Below are 25736 nucleotides of genomic sequence, written 5' to 3' on the forward strand. Positions count from 1 at the left end.
CAAAGTGATCTTTCACTAGCACCTCTGTCACCTGCCCTTCCTTGCTTCCCAAGCGGAGGTCAAGTCCTGTCCCCTCTCTCATCGGGCCATCCACATACTGAATGAGAAATTCTTCCTGAATACACTCAACAAATGTCTCTCCATCCAAGCCACTGATGCTAAGGCTGCCCCAGTCAATGTTGGGAAAGTTAAAGTCCCCAACTATTACCACCCTATTATCTTGCAGCCATCTGTAATCTCCTTACATATTTGCTCCTCAATTTCCCGATGACTATTTGTGGGCTTCTAATACAATCCAACAAAGTGATCGTTCCCTTCGTATTTTTCAGTTCTACCCATATAGACACAGTAGGCGAACCCTCAGATGTATCCCCTCTCAGTACTGCCGTGATATTCTCCTGAATCAAAAATGTAACTCCCCCTCCTCTCTTACCTCCTGTTCTATCTTTCCTATAGCATCTGTATACTGGAACATTGAGCTGTCAATCCTGCCCCTCCCTTAACAATGATTCAGTAATAGCTACAATATCCCAGTCCCTTGTACCCATCCATGCTGTGAGTTTATCTGCCTTGCCTGTCAGGCCTCTTGCTTTGAAATAAATGCAGTTTAATCTAGACTTCCCTTGCTCTCTGCCCTGCTTTCTCAGACTATCTGTCCGATCATGTTTTGAACACACTTCCTGTGTTTTATTTATCTTAGCCTTACTGGACCCATTCACTGAGTTCTCCACAGTCTCTGTACTCTGTACTGTGGCCCTTTTGATTTTTGGCAGTCTTTGAACACTGGCTGCACCTGATCGACAATCCAAGGTTTTCTCAGAATGAGAGACGTTTAAAGCTATATTCAACCTTGTGGAACTCTGTCTCTCTTACCTTCTGTCCATCTTTCCCATCTTTTCCAAGGAATCCCTTTCCACCCTAAAAACAGCAGGCAAATCAGAGTGAGACATCAGTTAGTACAGAGAGGAACAGAAGTGAGAGTTTGAAATGCTTTACATTCATAGGATAACAACATCATGTGGATCCTGAAATAATCCAACTCATTCTGACCTTGAATCCCTTGTGTCCTCTGTCACCCTGAAAAAGGAAAGAAAGGGTTTAGCAAGTGCATCGTTTGCATACTTTTTTGTCATTGTATATCAGATCTGAACATGATTGACAAACATTTTGTTCCAGACGGACCCCTCTCCCCTGGTAATTATGGATGACCGCCCCCACACACACAATCACACTTTGGGATATGGGATTCCCCCTCCCCTCTCCTGGTGATACCAGATCCCCTCTCCTGGTGATACCAGATCCCCTCTCCTGGTGATACCAGATCCCCTCTCCTGGTGATACCAGATCCCCTCTCCTGGTGATGCCAGATCCCCTCTCCTGGTGATGCCAGATCCCCTCTCCTGCTGATACTGGATTCACTCCTCCCCTGTGATACTGGATCCCCACTCCTGGTGGTACTGGATCCCCTTCACTGTGGCTCTGGATACCTACCCCTGCTGATACTGGTTAACTCCTCCACAGATGACTGGATCCTCACCCCTATTGACACTGGATTAACTCCTCCACTGGTGATACTGGACCTCCTTCTCCTTTAGAGTCTGGATCCCCACCCCTCGTGATAATAGATCCACATCCCTGGTGATACTGGATCTCCAGCCCTGGTGATACTGGATCTCCAGCCCTAGTGATACTTGATCTCCACCCCTGGTGATACCAAATCCCAATCCTTGGTGATACTGGATCTCCACCCCTGGTGAAACTGGATCTCCACCCCTGGTGATACTGGATCTCCACCCCTGGTGATACTGGATCTCCACCCCTGGTGATACTGGGTCTCCAGCCCTGGTGATACTGGATCTCCAGCCCTGGTGATACTGGATCTCCAGCCCTGGTGATACTGGATCTCCAGCCCTGGTGATACTGGATCTCCACCCCTGGTGATACTGGATCTCCACCCCTGGTGATACTGGATCTCCACTCCTGGTGATACTGGATCTCCACCCCTGGTGATACTGGATCTCCACCCCTGGTGATACCGAATCCCAATCCTTGGTGATACTGGATCTCCACCCCTGGTGATACTGGATCTCCACCCCTGGTGATACTGGATCTCCACCCCTGGTTATATTGGATGTCCACCCCTGTTGATACTGGATCTCCAGCCCTTGTGATACTGTATCTCCACCCCTGGTGATACTTGATCTCCAGCCCTGGTGATACTGGATCTCCAGCCCTGGTGATACTGGATCTCCAGCCCTAGTGATACTGGATCTCCAGCCTTGGTGATACTGGATCTCCAGTCCTGGTGATACTGGATCTCCAGCCCTGGTGATACTGGATCTCCAGCCCTGGTGATAGTGGATCTCCAGCCCTGGTGATACTGGATCTCCAGCCCTGGTGATACTGGATCTCCACCCCTGGTGATACTGGATCTCCACCCCTGGTGATACTGGATCTCCACCCCTGGTGATACTGGATCTCCACCCCTGGTGATACTGGATCTCCAGCCCTGGTGATACTGGATCTCCAGCCCTGGTGATACTGGATCCTCACCCTGGTTCTACTGGATCTCCACCCCTGGTTATACTGGATCTCCAGCCCTGGTGATACTAGATCTCCATCCCTGGTGATAATGGATCTGTGGTAAACCACTGTTGCACCTCTATTACAGGATGTATGGTAGGACCTGTACTACAGGTACGTTGGTAGTCCTTGAGTATAAATATGTGTATCCTCCATGCTGCAGCCATTTTGCCAGCTACTGTGGGAGGCCACACATCTTTGAGCAATAAAGCCTCAGTTGTATCCAACTCAAGTCTTTGTGCAATTGATCATGCATCAGGATCCTCACCCCTGGTGATACTGGATCTCCATCCCTGGTGACACTGGATCTCCACCCCTGGTTACACTGGATCTCCATCCCTGGTGACACTGGATCTCCACCCGTGGTGACACTGGATCTCCACCCCTGGTGACAATGGATCCCCACCCCTGGTGATACTGGATCCTCACCCTACCAATCCTGGATTAACTCCTCCCATGGTTATTTTCTGGTAAACATCTCCTTTTATACCAACACAAGATACAAAATCCTCAGATATTTGAAGGTAGCCCCTCCCTCTGCCCGGCGAAGATGAATTGCAAGTCAGCTTGCTGCCCCAGAGGGAGGAATGGTGATTGTAGGGCCAGGACTTAATTTCTTTGTCTGGAGTAAATGGGGTGGTAAGGATCTAGAAATGCCAATGTTTCACTTACCATCCCCCTTTACTTTGAAACCACTGTCATCTTTGATAAAGTCCTGATTTGGCTGGGGAGAGAAGAGCTGCCTATTTCAAACTAGGAGCCTCACTTGTAGTGTGATTTCTGTTAGAGCCCTGACAGCAATTTCAATGTCGCAAGAGGATGGATCAGACTCGGAGTGGCTGAGCCAACTTGAATTGCTGGGGGCAGCCCTCTGGAGGAACCACTCTCCCCGCGTGCAGCACTAACTGCTGGAGAGTGATAGGACAGAGCACTGGAGCTCTTGGGTAAGAACTGAGTTGATTTGGATAAATTAGACTATAAAATCACACAGCAAAGAAAGAGACCATTTGGCCCCTTGAAGGGACTACCTAATTAATCCCAACTCTCTGGTCTTGCCTCAATAATCTGCAAGTGATTCCTGCTCAAGTGTTTATCCAAAACTCTTTCAAAATTACTGTTATGTCATTAACCTCTCTCCTTCCTAAACCCCACTGCTAGCTTCCTCTTATTTACTCTATCAAGATCCCAAATAATCTTCATCTTTATTAAATTGCTTCTCTGCTCTCAGGAGAGCACTGCCCGGATTGTTTCTATATTGAACGTAGAACGTAAAATAGAACCTGGGATTGCTATGTGTATGTAAGTGTTACATATGTCTACAATATCTGTAATGATATCACAATGGATAGCAGGAATTAATTTGTAAATTTGTGATTGAATTAATTGACAGCCTCACCTTGAGACCACGTTCACCTTTGTCACCCTGTTGGCAAAAAGCAAAGATACTGTTAGTGAAAGGAAGGTTCAGAGGTCAAACTTTGAACAAACATTAGATCGCTGCAACGATGATAAAATTCCTATAGTTACCTTCATACCCGGATGACCAGCTGGACCAACATCACCAGGTCTACCCTGCAATAAAGAAGACAGGTTTGTCAGTTGTAAGGGAATGTGTTCGAATAAATGGTCAGCATAACTGAAAAGCAAGAGAACTTAGTCTGCTGCTCATGTTTACTGGAAAGTCACCGTTCGTTATTTGCCCATTTAAAATAAGCAGATTTATCATCTCTCCTGGATAAGAGGGATGAAAAGGGATGTCACAAGAGTGCTTCAGCTGATACTATTGTCTCAAACTGCCCCCAAAGAGGAGCCCGGTTTGGGGGGGGGGGGGGGGCGGTGAGAATCGGAAGAAGCAAAACAACAGGGGCAGCACGGTGGTACAGTGGTTAGCACTGCTGCCTCACAGCGCAAGGGACCCGGGTTTGATTCCGGCCTTGGTGACTGTCAGTGTGGAGTGTGCACTTTCTCTCCGTTTCTGCTGGGTTTCCTCCTGGTGCTTTGCTTTCCTTCCAGAGTCCAAACGTGTGCAGGTTGATTGACCATGTCCCTTCGAGCAAAGGTGTGCAGCTAGTGAGGTAAGGGGTTATGGGGCTGGGGCAGGGAAGTTTGCCTAGGTAGGGTGCTCTTTCAGAGAGTTGGTACAGACTTGATGAGCCGAATGGCCTCTTTCTGCAATGTCGGAATTCTAGGGAATAAGAGAATGACGCATGGGGAAGTATTACAAAAGAGAAAGGAGAATGTAGAGTTGAAATGCAAAAAGGAAAAGAAAAAATAATGCGTAGAGCAGATTATGAGATTGTGGGTTTGTCTACTTCTGGGTTATTTAAGCATCACCTAACTAAATGTCAGAACAGGTTTCAAGGAATTGAATGGCTTCCTTCTTTTCCTTCATTTACTGTCCTGTAACGGCCACAATGTCAGCTGCAAAACCCTGTTCCCTATCAATGTGAGGACGGACATATTCAGATGTGAAGGCGAGTTAAAGCTCCCTTTTTGCAGTTGTGCTTATGTTACGTTCAAGCATATAGATGTGCACAATGTTCCCTCACATGGTGTTCTCCGCTCTTTGTTGAGAGCGGTAAACTGATTGCACTTTACGCGGCATATGGTAATGATTTTGCATTCCCAGTTTGATTGCCAGGAAAATGTACCACCATTTCAGTCACAAAGGTCAGCAAACTCAATGTCCACTGCACACAGCTCTCACAGCTCTGGGTCTGCAGCATTTAATTTGTCTAATTTCAAAACATTGAGGATCGGGAAGGCCATTGAGCCCAGTTGCTTTAATCAACAACTTGTTTCAGCCTAACCTCAGAGAATGGATGGTGTCTCTGAGAGGTTCTTCAGCCCTAAAGAGTCAGCATGGAATATTATTGTGTTTAAGCCTGCACAAGCTAGCCTAATCTCTCAATTTTCTAACCCAAATATGAATGTGCTTTTAATATGGGGAAATGGTGGCCTATTGGTAATGTCACTGGGGCCAGGCTAATACTCTGAGGACATGAGGTCAAATCCAATCACGGCAACTGGGAGAATTTAAATTCAATGACTAAATCTGGAATATAAGGCTAGTCTCAGTAATGTAAACCATGAAGATATCATCTTCTGTTGTTTGAAAACCCATCTGGTTCACACTTGTCCTTGGGGAGGAAATCTGCCGTCCTTACCCGGTCTGGTCTACATGTGATATTCCGTCCTCTGAAAGGATCTGGCAATCCAAGAGCAATTAGGGATGGGCAACAAATGCTGGTCTGGCCAGAGATATCCACATCTCATGAAAGAAAAAGCTCAAATTTCAGCTCGTCAATGTGTTGAGCGCAACTATGATGCCTAAAGGGCTCAGAGCACTCAATATTGAAAGTACACTGGAATGTTTCAATTGGGATTGACAAGTCTGAAAACGTGCCAAAATCTGTGTGAAAATAGCACAAGCAGGAATGTCGCCTGAGAGGGTGATAGGGAGGGAGGGTTAGATATTCAGACTAGAGAGAAAAATGATGAGGTTGTTGCAAGGCCACACTGGACTAAGATTGCACATGAAAATAAATGATTGAAACAGCTAGACTGTCACTCGAATAGTACAGAAAAATATTCATTGAAATAAATGGTGTAAGGTATAATAGTTGAACTGGAATATGACTGTCTTACATCATTAAAAACAAGCCTTTCCAATCCAGGCTTAATGGATTTGAGTGATGCATTTACAGTAATATTATAGGAGAAGCACTGTGATTACTATTACGATCCCAACCGGACCCCAACATTGACTAGGATTCTGGACCCAATATTAATTTTATTTTGTAAGACTGTGCAGAAGAATGATTTGCCCAGGAGTGATTGCATGAAAAAATAGGGTTTGGTTATTTTTAAAACAAAACTTCATTATGAGTCACAATATTAGACTGGTTTTAACCTGAAACGAACAGTTACAATTACACCTTAGCACTACTCCTCCATTTCCCATTGCATAACAAGAGAAAAAACATACAGCTCTCAATACGGCTTCAATAAGCAAGGCCTAAAGTGATACTTGCATTCCAAAACAGACCATGGTGAGAACCCCTTCAAATTCTATCTGAATATCTTCAAATGACTGCCTTACTTGACAAGGCTGCTCTGTTTTGAACTATTATCACTTTTCAAGCTAGCTGATGGGGAAAGAAAACTGCCTCTCTTGTGGTCATACAAGGGGTTGCCAGATCAGAGATTACTTCCTTTCAGTTTTCTCCCAAAACATTAACCTTCTAATGCTTTCAAAACAGCTCTGTACCTCTGTGAGCTCCACCCATCACTGACCTCATCACCTCAAGATTAAAAAAAATATCTCTGCAAGCTGAAAATCATTAACTTCCCTAGTCAAACCACACTAACCCCAAGCGTTTAACCCTTAAATTGCCCACTACATTTTTAATCCAATTTCCTAAAATCTTCCAATCATCACAAGAGGAAATCATGTTCTGTACTTACCAGAGGTCCAAATGAGCCAATAGGACCATGAGGGCCTCGACGTCCATCTGAACCCTGTTAGGAAGCAACACATTGTCCATTTTAGTTTTGAGATGCAACCAGCGCAAAGCATAATGGATGTTATGCAATGAAGATTGATATCTTATACTATTCATGTGCATTAAGTAAAAGATAACTTAAATGGCCCAATAAAACTTGTAAGTTATAAAATCACTCCAGTTGGTTAAGAAAGTGGGAGAACTCTCTTGACTGAACGATGCTAGTAATTTTCTGCATTTGAATTTGATTTCTGACAATGTTGATAATGTGAATTGAAGTTTATAAATTGGATATTTTCAACATGGGTCAAATCTGAGAGTTTTTGCGTTCTATGGCACTTGGGACAATCCAGTAATCCTTGAAATGAGGGACAACTTCACATGTCCAATGTTGTAACCTCTAGCTAGACCCCCCCCCCCCACCCCCACCGACTCACACATCAGATAAGCCAAAACACTAACCTTTTCTCCTGGATCCCCAGGCGTCCCAGGCAGTCCTCTCAGTGCCTATAAGAGACAGAAATAAAATGTTTTTGTGTCAGTAGGTCCCCTTAAAACAAGATGGTAGAACCTCAATTTTGATATTGCAAAGACATTTTCTTGAAGATAACCTACCTGGCACTCAAAGGAACAACACTGCAGGCCAAAAGGAAAATTGAATGAATATAAGTTTGCAGACACACAAAACATTGCAAATAAATCCCTTCAAATAATTTGAAATCAAATTTGAGTTGATGTAACATACCACTGGTTCCACTTCATCATGCTGTAAGTGAGAAAGAGAGAAAATTAGACCTATTTGAATACTTGGATAACGAAAAGGTACAATATTGGTTTAGCACACTGGGCTAAATCGCTGGCTTTTAAAGCAGACCAAGGCAGGCCAGCAGCACGGTTCAATTCCCGTACCAGCCTACCCGAACAGACGACGGAATGTGGCGACTAGGAGCTTTTCACAGTAACTTCTTTGAAGCCTATTCATGACAATAAGCGAATTTCATTTCATTCATTTCATGTTGAGGAAAGACAGTTGGTGGAGACCAGAAATCCAATATTATTAAATGTTTATGTTATCTATTCTGACCACTGGAATCAAGTTTTTGATTGCCTTCCTCTGGTCATTCGGAGTCAATAACATCATAAACATGGTGACCTCCTCTGATCCCCATTTCTTGTGAAGTAATTTTCCTTTTAGAACCATTGAGCACAGGAACAGCCAAATGATGAACAAAGCAACATTGAAATTTATAATCAGGAATCACTGTGCGTAGAAAATGGCGACTATAACAGGCAATGCCGGTAGGAAGTTGCAAACATAGGTATTGGCATTAATAAAGCTTAAAAATGACTGCTTGTGAGAATTATGTACCAGTGTTTAATGCATTTACGAAAAATTCTTCTATCTGCTATTTTAATGCAGGTAACTTATTATACACAGGGTTAATATTTCTGTTTAAGAGTGGGCAGGTGAATGCATTAAAAATGAATGAGCTTTTCTACCTAAATTTAACTCCCACCCTACAGAGACTGGAGGATATGTTCCATTGAGGAATCTACAACCCCAATGGGGATATTATCAACTATAAATATATAAATTGCGCATTTTCTATTTGATTCAAACATTGCCAATATTTGAAATTTAATTTAGCTTGAGAGTAGATTGAAGCATAGACAATCTGGAAGAAACTCTCATCCAAATATTTGTCATAAAAACAATACAATTTTCACACATAAACCTCTCATGAATTGTATAAACAGTTTTGTAGTTGGTCAGCCTTTCAAAGGTGGTTTGGGTTCTTCTCTTACTGTGAATTTACATTGAAAAAGGTGAGGGACGTCAGTGCTGAAGCACCCAATGTGAGCATGTAGAGCACAGGTAGGCTCAGAGTGGCAGTCCCTCTCGTCAACCTCAAGGATGTGTTTTGAGTCCCCTCACTGCTGAATGAGGCATGGCGGCATTTCTCCATGAGCCAGCTTGTAGTCTCCAGAAGGGAGAAGGGAAGTTATCAATTCAAGGCGGATTTCTTTGGTAATACCCCTAAGAGCTGGATCAAGCCTGACGCAAACTCATTTTACATTGGAACCAATATACAGCCTGGGCTTATTTTATCTGTGACACTCAATACAGCTCACTATGTGCTCAGCTGTGATTCAGACCCTGAAGGGGATGTCCAACTTTATAGCCATGTGACGAGGTATGTCTATACACGTTGGTACAGAGATGTCGATTTTATGAATGGACACAGCTAGGAAACACAATGGGAAACTGGGACTGCCTACTGGAAGTGCCCATTCATAGTAAGACCTGAAATGTTCTTGTAAAATATATTCTCCAAGAAGATACAGAATGGGATACTCACAATAGTTTGGAGAATGACGTCGATTGTATTGTTTAATTCCACCTCGTTGTGGGGGGTTGCTGTGTAATTCTGTCGATATTTAGCACCTGTAGCAATTAGATTCAGTCTCGCTTCCTAGAGCAAAATGTAATTTATATAAGAACATAAGAACATAAAAAATAGGAGCAGGAGTAGGCCATTTGACCCACGAGCCTGCTCTGCCATTCAATAGGATCATGGCTGATCTGATTATAGTCTGAGCTCCACTTCCCTGCCGCCCCATAACTCTTGACTCCTTTATATATCAAAAATCGAAGGAAATGAAAGGTGAAAAGGGAGTGAGGGAATTAAAACAATCACGATCAGTAGAGAAAAGGTATTAGGAAAAGTAATGGAGGCTGGCAAGTCCCTGAACCAGATGGCATGCATCCTCGGGTCTGAAAAGAAGTGACTGAAGAGATAGTGACTATGTTGGTGTAACCTTCCAAAATTCTCTAGATTCTGGAAAAGTGGATTGGAAAACCACAGAGGTAACATTTTGAGTCAAAAAAGGAGGGAGACCGAAAGCAGAAAACTATAGGCCAGTTAACCTACCGTATGCAATTGGAAAAATTTTGCAATCCATTATTAAGGAAGAAGTAACAGGACATTTAATAAAACATAATACAATCGGGCAGATTAAACATGGTTTTGTGAAAGAAATATTTTGTTTGACAAATCTATGAGAGCCCTTTGAAGATGTAACAAACAAGGCAGATAAAGAAGAACAAGTCGTATTTGTGGATTTCCAAAAGCCATTAGATAATGTGCCACAAAATAGGTTACAGCATAAAATAAGAGCTCATGGTGTTGGGATTACATATTCGCATGGATAGAGGGTTAACTAAAAACAGAGTGGGGATAAATGGGTCATTTTCAGGTTAGCAAATTGTAGGCTGGTGGAGTATCACAGGGATCAGTTTTGAGGATTCAATTGTTTAAAATCTAGATAAATGACTTGGATAAAGAAATTGAGTGCATTGTAACTAAATATGCTGAAGGTGCAAGGGTGGGCAAGAAAGCAAGTTGTGAGGACACAAATAATCTGCAAAGGGAAAGTGAGTGGGTGTAAAATTGGCAGGTGGGGTATAATGTGGGAAAATACGAGGTGGTCCACTTTGTTGGGAAGAATAGAAATACAGAACATGATTTAAATGGGGAGAGACTGTACAATGCTGTGGTATAGAGGGATCCGGATATCCTTGCAAATGAATCACAAAAAGTCAGCATGCAAGTACAGCAAGTGATTAGGAAAGCGAACAGAATGCTGGCCTTTCTTGCAAGGTCTTGCTACAACTGAAGTGTACAGGGCTTTGGTGAGACCACACCTAGAGTATTGTGTATAGTTTTGGTCTCCTTAATTAAGGGGCAAAGGAGGCATTGGAAGCAGTTCAGAGAAGGTTTACTCGGCTGACTTCTGGGCTGAAGGGGTTGTCTTATGAGGAAAGGTTGAACAGATTGGGCCCATACTCATTTCACTTTAGAAGAATGAGAGGTGATCATACTGAAACGTATAAGATCCTGAGGGGGCTTGACAAGGTGGGTGCTGAGAGGATGTTTTCCCTCATGAGGAAATCTAAAATAAGGGGTAACGGTTTCAAAATAATGGGGGCTGAATCTTCCGCTGTTGGGAATCTCCGTTTCGCTGGCAGCCCGGGAATTTCCCGACGGCGTGGGGCTGCCCACAATGGGAAAGTCCATTGGCCAGCCGGCGAGATGGAGAATCCCGGGAGCGCGCCGCAACAGATTTCTGGTACGGCGGGATGAAGAATCCTGCCCGGGACTCCCATTTACCCAGAAATGAGGAGGAATTTCTTCTCTCAGACAGTCATTAATCTTTGTAATTTCCTGCCCCAGACAGCGGTCAAGGCTGAGGGGAGAATGTGGAAATGAACTCAACATTATAATCTGGCAAATCACATCAGTTGAGCTTTCACTATTCTTCTCTTGTAAACTGGCATCCTCTTCCTGTTTGTGTCTATAACTCACAGCGGTAGAAGCTTTAACACATTATCCCTCGGGCTGGTCAAAATAGCATTTGTGCTGCATCTGAATCCAATTTGCAGCTAAAACAAAGTTCCTTGATAACATAGACTGACTACATAATAAGACGTCATGGTGCTTCCTTTAAGATCAACTGGTTTTCTCCTCATAGTGTTGAAACTGAGGCTTAAAGCTCGGTAATATAATTCATTCTTTTCCTCACCTCAATGTTGGCGAACTTCCTCGCCAGCTCATTCACTTTGTCTCTGAACACTAAAATTGGAGTCCTAATTTAAATATCCTGATTCACCTCATATTTTGTTCCACTATTTTCAAATTCATTGGTATCCTGTACTTTGGACCACATTGGGACAGTAATATAGGTGTATATTGGTTCAGAGGAGGTTACTGGGACCAATCTGATTTCTCTTAAGGCTTCCCAATGGGGAGTAAAACAAGAGTGGTACAAAATATTCCCCTATTTCCTTGTTATCTGCCTTTGTTAAACACTCAACCTCCAGCAATAGAAGGCAAGTGGGTGACCTGCTCCTGACTCTTCCAGTATTCCCCACTGAGGGTATGGTTATCCCCTTTTCATAGAATCATAGAATCCCTACAGTGCAGAAGGTGGACATTCGGCCCATTGAGTCTGCACCAGCCCTCTGAAAGAACCCCCTACCTAACCCCGCCTCCTACCCGTAACTCCACCTAACCCGCACAGCTTTTGGACACTAAGGGGCAATTTGTACCAAGGTCCAATCCACCTAACCTGTACAACTTTGGATTTTCCATTCCATGGTGGACTCCGAATTGGAGAAAATGAATGTGACACAGTGCATCTTTACACCTTGTAACTGAACAATCACCTGAGTTTAGATTTTCTCTCCTGTTCCTTTTCCAAACACACCATCAAAATCGACTTCTTTGCCCATTGCACCATTTCTACTTTCCCAGGAACCGTAAATCGCCTTTTCTTCCTCAGTCTTTCCCTTCCTGGATAATTTAAAGTCTTTTGAGACGTTTTAGACAACAGTTAATCATGATGACTGAAAAAAGGTTTGCACTTTTTCAGTCTTGGTGGTGTATTACAATATGGGTTTTATCCCTTGCTATTTCAAGTCCACGCCTCATTTTTCATGATGGGCCACTCTCTGCTGCCAAGAAAGATATTTTGCTTTTTTGGTATGGCCACCGTCACAACTCCATGATCAGTCAGCAGGAGTTATATCACCACAGCTAATCCCAGCACTTCCTTCCTGACACAACGTGCTCACTTCACACTGAAGTTGCAAATTGGCATAACTCACTTCAGAACATCCACACAGTGGCTGGATCAAGTCAAACCCACATCTTTCAAATACTCTGCTACTAAAATTTGAGACTCTTACCTGTTACTGGCATGGATGAAAGTGCTGGAAAAGAATGACATGAGTTTTTCCAAAGCCACAATCAAAGATTTTTGTTTTTGATACAGGGCAGGCTAATTTCCCAATATACTAGTCCAATAAAATCAAAGCTTTAGAAAAGTGCTTCTCATTTGTGCCATTGTGATTTTCTTCAGGCTTCTCTGAGTAAGAATTTCCCCATTTATCCATGAACTCACGGGAAACCACATAGAGTGGGATTGGCATCACAATCAAGCCAGACTGGGCAAAGATGGCAGGGGCCCCAGTTGGATTATTAACTCCAGTCTGGTAGGCCGCCATGGTCTGCTGTGCGGTGCCAGCCAGAAATTCACCAGATTTATGGAATTCAATTTGGTGACATGTACCTTCTGGATTGTGCATTCAAGACCATAGCATTAGTTTGAAGTTAGAGTCAGGTTAAAGTTAGGCTTGCATTTGCTTTTAGGTTTTGCATTCACCTCCTGTTCTATTTTACCGATTTATTGCATTATATTCACTGCTATTACAAGTAAGAACATTTAAGATGGTATTACGGTGCACAAAATGATACCAGAACTGCAGGTATATACTGAAGATTTAACAGGTTGGGGGTGAAAAGAAATGGCTGCGAAGTGAGTTAATGGAGGCCTTTAAGAGGGTTTTCAAGATAAACAATGCTTCCTTTTGCAGGGAGATCAAAATGGTGGATCATAAATATAAAATAGTCACGAGTAAATCTGACAGGGAATTCAAGAGAAACATCTTTACCCAGAGGGTGCTGAGGATGTGGAACTTGCTCCCACGAGTGGTTGAGGTGAACAGCATGGATACATTTAGGAGGAGGCTCGACAAAAACGTGATGGAGAAAGGAATAGAAGGATATGTTAATAAGGAGAGGTGAAGCATCAACAGGAGGAGACTCGTGAGGAGGATTAACGCCAGGATAAATCAGTTAGGCTGGATGATTTAGCTGTAAATTCCATCTAAAACGACATGAAATGTTTAAATAAAAGTCTCCTGAGTCAGCGGTAAACAGAGAAGGAAAGATTGTATCATTGTAAACGTACAAGGTGATCTGGTGTGATGGCCACTGAAAATATCTTTATCCCCTGGTTCTTTGCATCGGATGCTGCACTGTCCAACCCTCCACATGGCTCCTTGTATCCTTCGATTGGATGCCCATCTGTAACCACAACCATGTATTTGTTCTCCCGGTGATGCGAACCACTGGAATGAGAGCAATGATATATTGCTTATGTTATCCATTTGCTTCTTTGCAAGCACTGATATACAGAAAATCTCTAAGTAGCCTTACTTCAGTTGGCCAACAATTTCATTGTCCCCCAGAGTTCATTAACAGAAGACAGGGCATTCAATTTGAAACAAAAGAAAGACCCTCACAATGGAGATTGGGTGAACCATTGATAGCCCAAGATGGGAGGTGGAAGATTTTCCCATCATGATGGTAGACAATCTAGCTCGAGTGCTGTCTTCAATGCATGTCTACTTCCACATGGTTATGAGATATTAATTGGACCTAATCTCTGCCCAAAATGGTCCCGACTCTCCCAAGATGTGCCAAAAGCAACCAAGGAACAGCTGGAAAAATGCAGGATTTCTTGTACCATTAATAATCTTTGTTTCACAAATAGGTGCAGGGCATTTGCCAGCATAGAATCATAGAATTTACAGTGCAGAAAGAGGCCATTCAGCCCATCAAGGCTGCATCAGCCTTGGAAAGAGCACTCCACTCAAACCCACACCTCCACCCTATCCCTGCAACCCAGTAACCCTACTTCATCTAATCTAATCTACTTAACCCTACTTAAGCATGTTATGTATAAGCGCTCAGAAACAACAGCGACTTCAGCCTAGCCCTTACAAGTAAAAACAATATACCTTGTACATGCATATAACCACTTGCAAAGGTGTTGAAGGAATAACAGGGGTGAGGTTGGAACTACTTTCTTAAGTCCATAGGGTCAATCCAATCCTGGGCTTTTCAGAGGAAATCATTTACTAGTTAGCATAAGCTATTTTGTTGAGCCATGATCTCATATGAAGCATTCTATCTTATTGTGAGCTGCAAAACGGCATTTGTTGCACTGAAGGTGGTTCGGACAAGGGTGGCAAAGTTAATTCTGAGACTCAAAACTGCAGAAGAATGAAATCGGACTTCGAAAATTGAATTTTACTCACCTTGAGAAAAAAATCCTAAAACGGGACGTGATCCAGGCGCCAATCGGGCTAACTCAGGGATCCATATTACAGACTTACATGCAATGCAATGGGATCCATATAATAGACTTACATGCAATGCAATGGGATCCATATAATAGACTTAAATGCAATGCAATGGGATCCATATAATAGACTTACATGCAATGCAATGGGATCCATATAATAGACTTACGTGCAATGCAATGGGATCCATATTACAGACTTACATGCAATGCAATGGGATCCATATAATAGACTTATATGCAATGCAATGGGATCCATATAGAGGCTGTTTAGCACAGGGCTAAATCGCTGGCTTTGAAAGCAGACCAAGGCAGGCCAGCAGGACGGTTCAATTCCCGTACCAGCCTCCCTGAACAGGCTCCGGAATGTGGCGACTAGGGGATTTTCACAGTAACTTCATTTGAAGCCTACTTGTGACAATAAGCGATTTTCATTTTCATATAATAGACTTACATGCAATGTAATGGGATCCACATAATAGACTTACATGCAATGCAATGGGATCCATATAACAGACTTACATGCCCTTAGTGTTGGGTGGGATTACTGGGTTATGGGGATAGGATGGAGGTGTGGACCTTGGGTAGGATGCACTTTCCAAGAGTCGGTGCAGACTCGATGGGCCGAATGGCCTCCTTCTGCACTGTAAATTCTACGATCTATGATCTATGATCAATGCAATGAGATCCATATAATAGACTTACATGCAATGCAATGGAACCCATATAATAGACTTACATGCAATGCAATGGGACCCATATAATAGACTTACATGCAATGCAATGGGATCCATATAATAGACTTACATGCAATGCAATGGGATCCATATAATAGACTTACATTCAATGCAATGGGATCCATATAATAGACTTACATGCAATGCAATGGTGCAAAGCTAATTAATTCCTTTAAAGAAGAGTTTGGAGGTATTTGGCAGGAAACAAAATGAAGATTATGCAGCCATAGATGGCTATATAGAGGGATTATATAGGCAGATTGAGAAACAGTACAGAATCTAGATCAACCATCAGGACCCTTCCAGTCGACAACACAGATCTGATAGAGAATTAATGTAGACATAACCCTAACATAACTCACCATAGCCGCAAAGATGCATCTCCCTGGAAAAGCAACTGTTCACTCTCCAAGGCAACAGCATGCTAGCGCTCTGCTCAAAGAAGGGCTGTGCAATTCCGATGTAACCTTGCTACTGCCATCAATATAATTCAACATTTAAGTGAAACCCTTGTGTTGTCACTGACCCTTGAGCCCAAGAACATGCACAGGAAATTATTGAGGAAATTCCCCACATTGGCTCCCACATGGTATAATTGTTAGGGTATCTTACCCCAGCAGAAGATGCTCAGCTCCATCCCGTATGGCGCAGTCTGTGAATGTGCCTTTTCCAATGTAATTCAAGTTATTGACATTGCGAATCATTGCTGCCTTCTCATCTCGACTCATCAAGCTGAGAGGATGGATGTTCTTCACTACGTCACTGTAGTGTAGTGCTCCAGCATTCCATTCCAGTATCTGGTCACATCGGTAATACCTGAAACAGACAGATTCCTCATGTTACTCACAGCAGCTCAATTTAGATATTTTTCCTGCCCCATTGTTGGCTGGACAAAACGTTTATTGGGGGGAATGTTGAATTTGAGAACAGTCAGTGAGAATAAAACTCGTGAGTAAGAAAGATGTATCGTCGGCTACTGATCTACTATCATCATTTTACACTCTTGCACAAAGTGAACATTACTTTCAGCACACAGTGGGGTAATAACTTTTAGTTTTGCTCATAGAGTGAAATGGCTGATGATGAATTGTCTTAATACAATTGCACCTCACCGAGAAGTGAGAAATAAATGATAGGACACGGGGAGGTTATTAGTGACAATTCTGACTATTGCATTGCTGGAGATGGTACTCCGGCCAACCTAGTGTTTCATTTCCTCCGGTAAACCAGTAGGATTAAACTCAGTGAACAATTGCCTTCAAATGAAATGCAATTCATTTGTACAACTACATAAATCAATGCAGCTACCTAAAGCACAATGAGTTAAAAACTGCATTGATGAGGCAGTGAAGATGATTTCATGCAGGACAGGGAGAGCACGGGCAGTTGAATGACCTTGAACCTTGCTTATTCCTTGAAAATTTCTCCATAAGAAAATCCTAACTATATAGTAGGATCTTTTCTAGAGCAAATCCAAATGAATCCCATTGGCTTGCTTGCTCCCCGTAGCCCTCCCTTTATTCAAAGATCTGTACTATTTTTCGTTAAGAGATAGAATGATTTCTGCCTCAACCAGTCCTTTGGTAAAAGTACTTTCACATTCTGTCAAGCCACTAGGCAAATGCATTTCTCCTCATCTCTTTCCTCAATCTCATGGTGTCTTATTTTTACACTTTTTTGTCACTAACACCCCAAGCCTTTTCCTATTCGCTCTACCAAATGGGCAGCACGGTTGCACAAGTGAATAGCGCTGTGGCTTCACAGTGCCAGGGCCCCAGGGTTGATGCCCCGCTGGGTCACTGTCTGCGGAGTTTGCACGTTCTCCCCGTGACTGATGGGTTCCCCTCCGGTTTCCTCCCACAGTCCGTAGGTTAGGTGGATTGGTCATGATAAATTGCCCTTAATGTCCAAAAAGGTTAGGAGGGGTTACTGGGTTACGGGGATGGGGTGGAGGTGCGGGCTTAAGTGGGTCGGTGCAGACTCGATGGGCCGAATGGCCTCCTTCTGCACTGTATGTTCTATGTACCAAAACTTTTTAGAACTTATAAAATGTTGATCAAATGTCCTCTTAGCCTCCTTGGCTCCAGTGGACAATAGGAGGACAGGAAAAGGGGCGCTAAAGGCAGATAGGTCCCTTGGCCCTGATGACTTGCATCCTAGAATCCTAAAAGAAGTAGCTACAGAGCGAGTGGATGCATTGGTTGTAATTTTTCAAAAATCCTTGGATTCTGGAGAAGCACCTCAGGAGTGGAAAACTGCCAATGTGACACCCCTGTTCAAAAATGGACGGAGGCAAAAAGCAGGTAACTATAGGCCGATTAGCCTACCATCTATTGTTGGAATTGTTAAGGAAGTAATATCAGCCTTTTGGATAATCATAATCTAATCAAACAGAGTCAGTGCGGCTTCATGAATGGGAAATCCCGCCGAACTAATTTATAAGAGTTTATTGAGGAAGTCTCAACCAGAGTGGATAGAGGGGAACCAGTAGATGTGTTGCATTTGGACTCCCAGAAGACATTCAACAAGGTACCTCACAAAAGGTCAGTCACAAGATAAGAGCCCATGGTATTGGAAGTAGGAAATTGGAATGGATAGTGAATTGGCTAATTGGCAGGAAACAGCAGTGGGGATAAGGGGTTCTTTTTCAGGTTGGTGACTTGTAACCAGTGGGGGTCCACAGGGATCATTGATGGGATTGCAACAGTTTACCATATATCTTAATGACTTGGAGACAGGAAGTGAACGTACTGTAGTCAAATTTGCAGACACAAAAATAGGTGGAAAGGCAAGTTATGAGAAGATTACAAACAGTTCAAAGAGAGATATTAATAGGTGACCAAAAGGTTGGCAAATGGAGTATAATATGGGACAATCTGAAGCTGTTAATTTTGGAAGGGGGAACAAAGGAACAGATTATTATTGAAACATAAAAATTACAGAAAGATGCAACACAAAGGAACTCGGGGGAACTTGTGCATGAAACACAGAAAGCCAGCACATAGGTAGAGCTGGTAATCAGGAAGGCGAATGAAGTGTTGACCCTTATTTCAAGGGGGTTGGAGTATAAGAGTGGGGAAGTCTTGTAGCAACTGTACAAGGTACTGCAGAGGCCACTGTGAGCAGTTTTGGTCCCCGTATTTAAGGATTGATATTGGGGTAAATTCCGTGCCTCCCCAGTCACGTGTTTCTCGGCGGCACCCCATCGCTGGTAGAGGTTTTCTCCATTCCCGCTGCTGGCCAATGGGATCTTCCACCCCATGGCACCAGGAAGTCCATGGGCGGGGTTGCTCTGCCGACGGAATGGAGAATCTCGCCGGCGGAGAATTCACACCATTATTTCATTGGTCGGTTCAGAAAAGGTTAACTAGGATGACCCCCGGTAGTAATAATAATAATCGTTATTATTTTCACAAGTTGGCTTACATTAACACCACAATGAAGTTACTGTGAAAAGCCCCTAGTTGCCACATTCCGGCGCTTGTTCGGGTACACAGAGGGAGAATTCAGAATGTTCAATTCACCTAACAGCACCTCTTTTGGGACTTGTGGGAGGAAACTGGAGCACCCGGAGGAAACCCCCGCAGGCATAAGGAGAATGTGCAGACTCCGCACTGACAGTGACCCAAGCCGGAATTGAACCCGGGTCCCTGGCGCTGTGGGGGATTGTCTTATGAACAAACAGTTGTGACTCTACTCATTGGAATTTAGAAGAATGGGAGGTGACCCCATTAAAACATCAGGGGCGCGATTCTCCGCTCCCCACGCCGCGTGGGAGAATCGCGGGAGGGCCCCCCGACTAATTCACGACCCCCTGGTGCCCCCCGCGATTCCCCCCCCCCCCCCCCCCCCCCCCCCCCCCGGCTTGGATAAATCGCCGCTCGCCGTTTTTCACGGCGACCGGCGATTCCCCGACCCGGATGGGCCGAGCAGCCTGCTGTTCGCGACCCGTTCATGACGGCGGCAACCACACCTGGTCGCTGCCGTCGTGAAAACTCCGTGAGATGCCCGTTTGGGGCTTGGAGGGGGCCTGGTGGGGAATGAGCACCAGTACTGTGCCCGGGAGGGGACAGGCCCGCGATCGGTGCCCACCGATCGTCAGGCCGGCGTCGCAATCGGACGCACTATTTCCCCTCCGCCGCCCGGCAAGATCAAGCTGCCACGTCTTGCGGGGCGGCTGAGGAGAAAGATGGCCACCGCGCATGCGCGGGTTCGAGCTGTCAGCCGACGTGTCGTCAGCCGCGCATGCGCGAGTTGGAGCCGGCCAACCTGCGCATGCGCGGTTGACGTCACATAGGCGCCGCCGGCGCGTCACTCTTGGCGCACCGCCCAGCAGCCGAGAGTTATGGAGCGCTGCTCCTAGCCCCACCGGGAGGGGAGAATGGGGGGCGAGGAGCGGCCTCCGAGGCCGTCGTGAAACTCGGCCGAGTTCACGACGGCCCTCCCGATTTTTCCCGTGAGCGGAGAATCGCGCCCATGGGGTGGGATTCTCCATCTCAGAAACTAAGTGCTGACGCTGGGACAGGATCGGTGAACTTTTCCAACAGCAAAATTGGCACTGCTTCAGGAATAATTCAGGAACTGTTGATGGGCTAAAACCAATGCCACATATAATACAACCAATTCCATTGAAAAATGGTGTTGGATTCGCCGGGATCAGGTTTGTCACTCGAGAGGCTGACAAGCTGCACCTGCATATTAGTACCACACTTCCCGCAGACACACTCATCCTAGCCAACAAGTTGCGCAGGAGCGCCACCATCCTGTTGATGAGTCCAGCGGGAACCTAGGGCTGTGCCGGGGGACATCCATGCAACCCGTAGCACGAAGTTCACAGTGGGAAGTCAGCGGTGTGTGCAGTCACATGGCTGTCTTGCAGGCTGTGGCAATGGCGTTCCATGCTCGTCCACCCCGACCCCAAGACCCACCTCCTGGCTGCCCCCTGCTACTTCCCCCAGCCTTGAAGCAACCCCCCAGCCAATGGCGCAACTGTCGCACTATGGTGGTGTTGGACACTTTCCATAAGCCCTCTCTCTCCCTCCGCAGCCACATCAACTGTTTCCCGATTTTTGAAACCACAAGTGAACCTCCCCCATTGGCAATTCCTCCTGGAGGAGAATTTCAGGTCAGGTCCGCTAATGATATGTCAATGACATTTACTGTGTAATAGAATCATACAATTTACAGTGCAGAAGGAGGTCATTCGGCCCATCGAGTCTGCACCGACTCTTGGAAAGAGCCCATCACCTCCACCCCATCCCCGTAACCCAGTAACCCCACCTAACCTAAGGGCAATTTAGCCTGGCCAATCCACCTAACATGCACATCTTTGGACTGTGGGAGGAAACCGGAGCACCCGGAGGAAACCCACGCAAACACACGGAGAACATGCAGACTCCGCACAGACAGTCACCCAAGTCGGGAGTCGATCCTGGGACCCTGGAGCTGTGAAGCAACTGTGCTAACCACTGTGCTATCGTGCCACCCAGGTGTGGAGTAGAATGCATTGGCGCCGCTGTTGAGGCACCGGAGCATGGCATTCTGGCTGGCGCCTGCACTGGCCACGGTTTTGGCCTCATGACTGATTCTTAGCGCAATCACCTTTCCTGATTTTGGCGTCAGCCAACGTAGAAGCTTACCCATGGGTTTCTTAAGGTGTTTGACAGGGTAAATGCTGAGAGGATGTTTCCCCTCATGGGAGAGTCTAGGTACAGAGGGCACAGAGAGATATAGGAAAAATCCTTGTGTATATTTAAGTCTGAGATGGATAGATTCTTGATCAGGAAGGGAATCAATGGTTATGAGGAAAGGGCAGGAAAGTGGGCGTGAGGGATGTTGGAACAGCCACTATCTGACTGACTCTTGTTCTTATTTCGTATTGTCTTATGGGTCCGCCCCTGGATCTTGTTCTAACAATCAGGTTGATCTGGCACTCAATTACATTGCCCATCTTGATTCTTTGCCACCTTAATTCCTTTGGTTAACAAAAATGCAGCAATTTTCAAATGACCACTCCCACCCCAATCTCCAAGTAACATATGGGAGTTAAGTTTCCAGATTTCCACGATTCTTTGTGTGTTTTCTGGTATGTCCGCCAAGTGGTCTCGCTCTCATTTTAGGGTTACACTCTCCTGTTTGGGACACCCCTACACGAGGAAATGTTATACTGTTAATTGCCCTAAATCTTTCCTAATAATTGTCCTTTATTAATTCTTGTTATAATCCTGGTGAATTTGCAGTGTATCCACTAATGGGCTTTCTGAAATGTCTCCTTTTTCATTAGGTACTGTCCTCAATGGAATGGGAAATTCCAATATCCGGCATTTTATGTGTCATCATATGAGTCATCCAGACTCAGAGGAGACTGAGGGAGGATATGATTGAGATGGATAAATTTATGAGCGTCATAGATGATGTGTTCTCTGTGCTGGTCTAACATCGACTGCAACTGGACGCAGTAAAACGAAAAATAGGCTTCCAACACAGGAGACGGTCCAACACTGTTTTATTGAACCTGTTGATTGCTGTACATAATCTGCTGTGGGTTGACACTCTATTAACCTAACTGATAATGTCCCACTGGCTTGACCAGACTAGCTCTCTACCACATGGTGATGATTTTCATTGGCCTGTGCACTGCGACTATCGCCCTAGCCGTGTCCTGTGAGAGAGGGAGAGCCTTAATGCCCTGTGGGCTTTATAGTGGTGGTTTCCTGTCTGGTGATTGGTTGTTCTGTGTCGTGTGTGTTCATTGGTTATCCTGTGTGTCAATCACTGCCTGTCTGCATCTCATGATATACATGAGTGGATATTATGACATCTCCCTCTTTTAAAATGAATTTTGGAACGTGGCTGTATATGCATGTACATATGTACATGGGAAGAACATAAGAACATAAGAACTAGGAGCAGGAGTAGGCCATCTGGCCCCTCGAGCCTGCTCCGCCATTCAATTAGATCATGGCTGATCTTTTGTGGACTAAGCTCCACTTTCCGGCCCGAACACCATAACCCTTAATCCCTTTATTCTTCAAAAAACTATCTATCTTTACCTTAAAAACATGTAATGAAGGAGCCTCAACTGCTTCACTGGGCAAGGAATTCCATAGATTCACAACCCTTTGGGTGAAGAAGTTCCTCCTAAACTCAGTCCTAAATCTACTTCCCCTTATTTTGAGGCTATGCCCCTCAAAGGTGTCTATCGTGCAGATCCAGAGCAAACTGAACAAATTTACAAGATTTAAGTCTATAGATTCAGTCTTTGTGGTGGGTGACTAATTCTTGTCGATCGCCGCAGAGATAGAGGGAGGGGGCGCCGGCACCTGGACAGGCGGGATGGCTGCCATCTCGGTGGCCTTGTGGACAGGTGGGATCGATGCCAGATCGGTGGCCTCGTGGTGCAAGACGTCCGGAGGAGGCATGATGACATGCGGAGAGGTGCGATCGGGTGATGGGCAGGGAACTTTACGCAGCGCCCTCCTGTTGCGCCGTACAATGGGGCCATCAGCCATTTGGACAATGAAAGACCTGGGAGCAGCCTGTCTGACGACAACAGCTGGGGCTGACCAACGTCCCTCAGGCAGCTGAACGGGAACAACATCGTCTGGAGCCAGCACAGGCAGATACGTGGCATGAGCATCATACGCGATCTTTTGCTGGTCCCTGGATCGCTGCACCTTCTGCAGCACCGTGAGGTGGTCAAGGTCTGGAACATGGATGGCTGGAACAGTCATCCTCAGGTTGCGGTACTTGAGCAGCTGCGCCAAAGACAGACCAGTCAACAGAGGGGTTGCCCTGTATGCCAACAGCGCCAGGTTGAAATCCGAGGCTGAGTCTGCAGCCTTGCACAGCAACTGCTTGACAATATGGACCCCTTTCTCAGCCTTCCCATTTGATTGCGGGTAATGGGGACTTGATGTGATATGACTAAAGTGGTAGGATCGTGCAATGTCGGACCACTCTTGGCTGTAGAACATGGACCATTGTCACTCATTACTGTGAGTGGTATCCCGTGCCTGGCAAACGTCTTTTTGCAGGCTCTGATGACGGACTTGGACGTGAGGTCCGACAGTTTCACCACTTCCGGGTAGCTGGAGAAGTAGTCGACCAGGAGCACGTAATCACGCCCATTGGCGTGAAAGAGGTCTATCCCCACTTTGAACCACGGAGAAGTCACAATCTTGTGCTGTTGCAGCATTTCCTTGGGCTGAGCTGGATGAAATTTCTGGCAGTTGAGGACTGTGTTGGCAATGTCCTGGCTGATGCCAGGCCAGTAAACTGCCTGCCGAGCTCTGCGTCGACATTTCTAGACCCTCAGGTGACCCTCAGGATCTGCCTGTGCACCATGTTTTGCATGCTTTGGGGAATGATGATTCTATATCGTTTAAGAAGGATCCCCTCAACAACCGTCAGCTCGTCCTTAATGTTGAAGAACTGGGGGCACTGCCCCTTTTGCCAGCCATGGGCGAGGTGCTTCATCACGCGCTGCAGTAGGGGATCTTTGGCAGTTTCTTTCCGTATTTGTATAACTCGTTCATCAGTGGCTGGGAGGTTGCTGGTACACAACTGCACCTGTGCATCAATGTGGCGAATGAAGTCGCCCTGTTCACATGGCGTGGTGATGGATCGGGAATCCGCGACGATCAGTTCCTTACCCGGTGTGTAGACGAGTTCGAAGTCATATCGGCGGAGACGAAGAAGAATTCGCTGCAGCCAAGGTGTCATGTCATTTAAATCCTTTTGGATTATGTGGACTAAAGGCCTGTGGTCTGTTTCCACCATGAACTTCGGCAGGCCGTATACATAGTCATGAAACTTGACTATTCCTGTCAGAAGACCCAATCACTCCTTCTCGATCTGGGCATACCGTTGTTCAGTCGGAGTCATGGCCCTGGAGGCATATGCCACTGGAGCCCAGGACGAGGAGTCGTCTCGCTGGAGGAGCACCGCCCCAATGCCGTCCTGGCTTGCGTCTGTGGATACCTTGGTATCCTTGGTTGGGTCAAAGAATTCCAGTATTGGGGCTGTGGTGAGCTTCGGCTTCAGCTTAATCCACTCCGCTTGATGTGCGGGAAGCCACTGGAACACTGTCGACTTTTTTACGAGATGCCGGAGGGCTGTGGTGTGGGATGCCATGTTGGGAAAAAATATCCCGAGAAAATTCACCATCCCGAGAAAACAGAGGACCACCTTTTTGTCCTCTGGGGTCTTCATGGCATTGATTGCCAGCACCTTGTCGGCGTCAGGTTGCATACCCTGCTGTGAAATGTGGCCACCCAGAAACTTGATAGCGGACCAACCAAATGAGCATTTGGCCCTGTTGAGTTGGAGGCCATTTTCATGAATCCGCTGGAAAACTTGTTTGAGGCGGGCAATGTGATCCTCGGGCGTCATGGACCAGCTGATCACGTCGTCTACATAGACTCACACCCCCTCGATGCCCTCCATCATTTGTTCCACTCTGCAATGAAATACTTTGGAAGCTGAGATGATACCAAAAGACATGCGGTTGTAGCAATACCTGCCGAACGGAGTGTTAAACGTGCACAACTTCCGACTGGACTCGTCCATCTGTATCTGCCAGAACCCACGGGATGCGCACAGCTTGGTAAAGAATTTGGCATGAGCCATCTCAAGGTTAACTCTTCACGCTTTGGGATCAGGTAGTGCTTGCACATGATGTTGCAATTCAGGTCTTTAGGATCAATGCAAATGCGGGGTTCACCAGAGTGTTTCTTGACGCAGACCATGGAGCTGACCCAGTCTGTTTGTTCCGTTACCTTTGAGATGATACCCTGGTCTTGGAGCTCTCGTAGCTGCGTTTTCAGACAATCCCTGAGAGGAGCCGGCATCCGACGCGGTGCATGGATGACTGGGATGGCATTCAGTTTGAGCAATATCTTGTAACGATATAGGAGCGTGT

The 25736-nt window shown here is 45.4% G+C and overlaps 1 protein-coding gene across 1 annotated transcript in view; it reads right to left on the bottom strand.

Annotated features, from left to right (window-relative positions):
- The window catches only part of col6a1 (collagen, type VI, alpha 1), a 98795-nt gene that overhangs the window by 67314 nt on the left and 5745 nt on the right, over positions 1-25736 (bottom strand). The window contains exons 3-13 of the mRNA XM_038787136.1: positions 16427-16630; positions 13902-14061; positions 9449-9562; positions 7834-7854; positions 7704-7724; positions 7551-7595; positions 7051-7104; positions 4111-4155; positions 3980-4006; positions 1051-1077; positions 874-918 (exon numbers count right to left, since the gene is read on the bottom strand). Coding sequence (XP_038643064.1) covers positions 874-918; positions 1051-1077; positions 3980-4006; positions 4111-4155; positions 7051-7104; positions 7551-7595; positions 7704-7724; positions 7834-7854; positions 9449-9562; positions 13902-14061; positions 16427-16630 — 763 coding nt within the window. The remainder of the gene's footprint in view (positions 1-873; positions 919-1050; positions 1078-3979; positions 4007-4110; positions 4156-7050; positions 7105-7550; positions 7596-7703; positions 7725-7833; positions 7855-9448; positions 9563-13901; positions 14062-16426; positions 16631-25736) is intronic.

This window comes from Scyliorhinus canicula, chromosome 2, assembly GCF_902713615.1.
Source record: "Scyliorhinus canicula chromosome 2, sScyCan1.1, whole genome shotgun sequence".
Taxonomy (NCBI): Eukaryota; Metazoa; Chordata; class Chondrichthyes; order Carcharhiniformes; family Scyliorhinidae; genus Scyliorhinus; species Scyliorhinus canicula.